The sequence below is a fragment of the Oratosquilla oratoria genome, chromosome 19, assembly GCF_046742065.1.
Source record: "Oratosquilla oratoria isolate Oo_2021 chromosome 19, ASM4674206v1, whole genome shotgun sequence".
Taxonomy (NCBI): Eukaryota; Metazoa; Arthropoda; class Malacostraca; order Stomatopoda; family Squillidae; genus Oratosquilla; species Oratosquilla oratoria.
The window spans coordinates 40966693-40969192 of record NC_134795.1 but is presented as its reverse complement, the minus strand read 5'-3'; the positions used below and the strand labels follow the sequence as shown (position 1 = coordinate 40969192).

General features: G+C 39.3%; 2 protein-coding genes across 2 annotated transcripts in view; one reads left to right on the top strand and one right to left on the bottom strand.

Moving 5' to 3' along the window:
- Positions 1-2500, bottom strand: part of LOC143035850 (uncharacterized) — a 145701-nt gene that overhangs the window by 52134 nt on the left and 91067 nt on the right. The gene's annotated exons all lie outside the window — the stretch shown is intronic.
- Positions 1724-2500, top strand: part of LOC143035603 (uncharacterized) — a 2390-nt gene continuing 1613 nt past the window's right edge. Inside the window, exon 1 of the mRNA XM_076202470.1 lies at positions 1724-2500. This exon is cut by the window's right edge and continues 65 nt beyond it. Within this exon, the coding sequence (XP_076058585.1) occupies positions 1724-2500 (777 nt within the window).

Genomic DNA, 2500 nt, shown 5'->3' with positions numbered 1-2500 from the left:
TCATGCAATTCACGTAGGATTGTCACAGAGCTACCCATTCTTTCACGTCTCTGCAACCACTCCCGGCACCAGACACGTCTCTGTGGTCTCTTGTTTTTCTTTTTAATGCAGGCACCAATTATGATAGAATATAGTGCTATCTTCTTTCGAAGTATGGAGCGCACCATGGTGATCTTACCGTAATGAACCACTCGCTCACAACAACTGCTGGCGTCAGACTGCCCTCCAACCACCACAGACAGCTGTGTGGACATCTTACGCGGGCATAGACTGCAGACTTTGCCCTGCCAGGCACAGCCTGCCAGGCACAGCCTGCCAGGCACAGCTCGACCGTGGTGACGTGGCTTAATAATCGTAGTAGAGAACTAATGCAAGGAAGAATGAATCAAATGAATGAAGAAGAAAGAGAATTGCATAACACTCAAGCAAGAGAACGGATGCGAGCAAGAATAAATGAAATGAATCAAGAAGAAAGAGAACTGCATAACACTCAAGCAAGAGAACGGATGCGAACAAGAAGAGATGCAATGGATGAAGAAGAAAGACAATCGCAACGAAGCATCAACAGACAACAGATGAGAGTTAGAAGAAACAACATGACTGAAGATAAACGACTGATGAACCTTGAAAATAGGAGAAATAGAAATAAAATACGGAGAAATAATGCAGATGGTGTCCAATCTATAAATCCTGATAGATTCTATATTGGGCCAATGAATGAAGAGAACGGATGCGAACAAGAAGAGATGCAATGGATGAAGAAGAAAGACAATCGCAACGAAGCATCAACAGACGAGAGTTAGAAGAAACAACATGACTGAAGAAGAACGACTGATGAACCTTGAAAATAGGAGAAATAGAAATAAAATACGGAGAAATAATGCAGATGGTGTCCAATTTATAGATCCTGATAGATTCTATATTGGGCCAATGAATGTTATTTGTGAACACTGCCAGGCTCTCCGATTTCGGGGAGAGCCTCTGAATTGTTGTCATAATGGAAAAGTATCACTTGAGCCCCTCCAAGAATATCAGGTCATTCTAAGGAAATTGTTCGAAGGAAATGACAGGGATTCAAGCAACTTTAGAAACAACATTAGGAATTATAACTCCTCCTTTGCCTTTGCTTCCTTCGGCGCTGAAGTGAAGCCACCTCCAGGACATGGTCCATATTGTTTTCGATTGCAAGGACAAATATATCATTATGCAACAAATTTACATCCAAATGAAAATGAAGAAAGAAAATATGGACAGCTCTATATAATTGAAACAAATGAAGCATTAAATCTGAGGTCAAATGCTAATCAAAATTCTAATTGCTTATATTCAGTTTTCGAAAAAATATCTCAAGCAATGGTCGATAATCCTTATGTAGGGGCATATAAAAACATGAGAACTTGAAGAGCAACAGAGAGCTACATTACAAAATATCTCTCCCAGAAAAATAACCATGCAATTTATTGCCGGCCCTGATGTGAGGAGATATAATAATCCAACAAATGATGAAATTGCAGCAATATTTGTCGGTGATGATGGAGCACCTCCTGCCCAGCGTGACATTATAGTGTACCCTGAAGGACAACAGAGGGAGAGGATATCCTACCTCTCTTGCCATCTTGATGCAATGATTTACCCTCTTCTCTTTCCTCATGGTGAATTCGGATGGCATATAAACGTTCCTCATGTAGAAAATAGGCAAACTAGAGTTCGTAACAAGGTTACTATGCAGGAATTTTATGCATATCATCTAGCTATAAGAGGTGGCTTCAGTCCAATACACAGTGGTGGAAAACTATTTCAGCAATATATAGTTGATGCTTATGTTAAAGTAGAGGGTTGTCGTTTGAAATTCATTGCAGAAAATCAAGCACAACTAAGAGTTGCAATGTATTCAGGTTTGATGGATCACCTTGCAAGAAATAATGAAAATAAAGATCCTGGAGTACCTGTCATTTTGCCATCATCCTTCACAGGGAGCCCACGAAATATGCAACAATGCTATCAAGATGCAATGGCAATAGTTTGCAAGTATGGAAGGCCTGATTTATTTATAACATATACTTGCAATCCAAAATGTCGAGAAATAACTGAAAACTTACAGCCTCATGAAACTGCACAGAACAGACCTGATTTGTTGGCACGAGTTTTCAAACAACATGTCAATGAATTAATGATTGACATAAAGGACAGACATGTACTTGGGGTACCTATTGCTGCGATACATGTTATTGAATTTCAGAAAAGAGGTCTTCCGCATTGTCACATGCTAATCATGCTGCGTGAAGATAAAATTAGAACTAAAGAACAAATTGATAATATTGTTTCAGCTGAATTACCATCAGAACATGATCCAGAATTGAGAGAATTAGTGAAAAAACTCATGATTCATGGACCCTGCGGTACATTTAATCCCAATTCAATATGTATGGTAGAGGGAGAGTGTCAAAAGAAATTTCCTATGCCGTATCAGGAGGAGACTATAACAAATGTTTCTGGATAT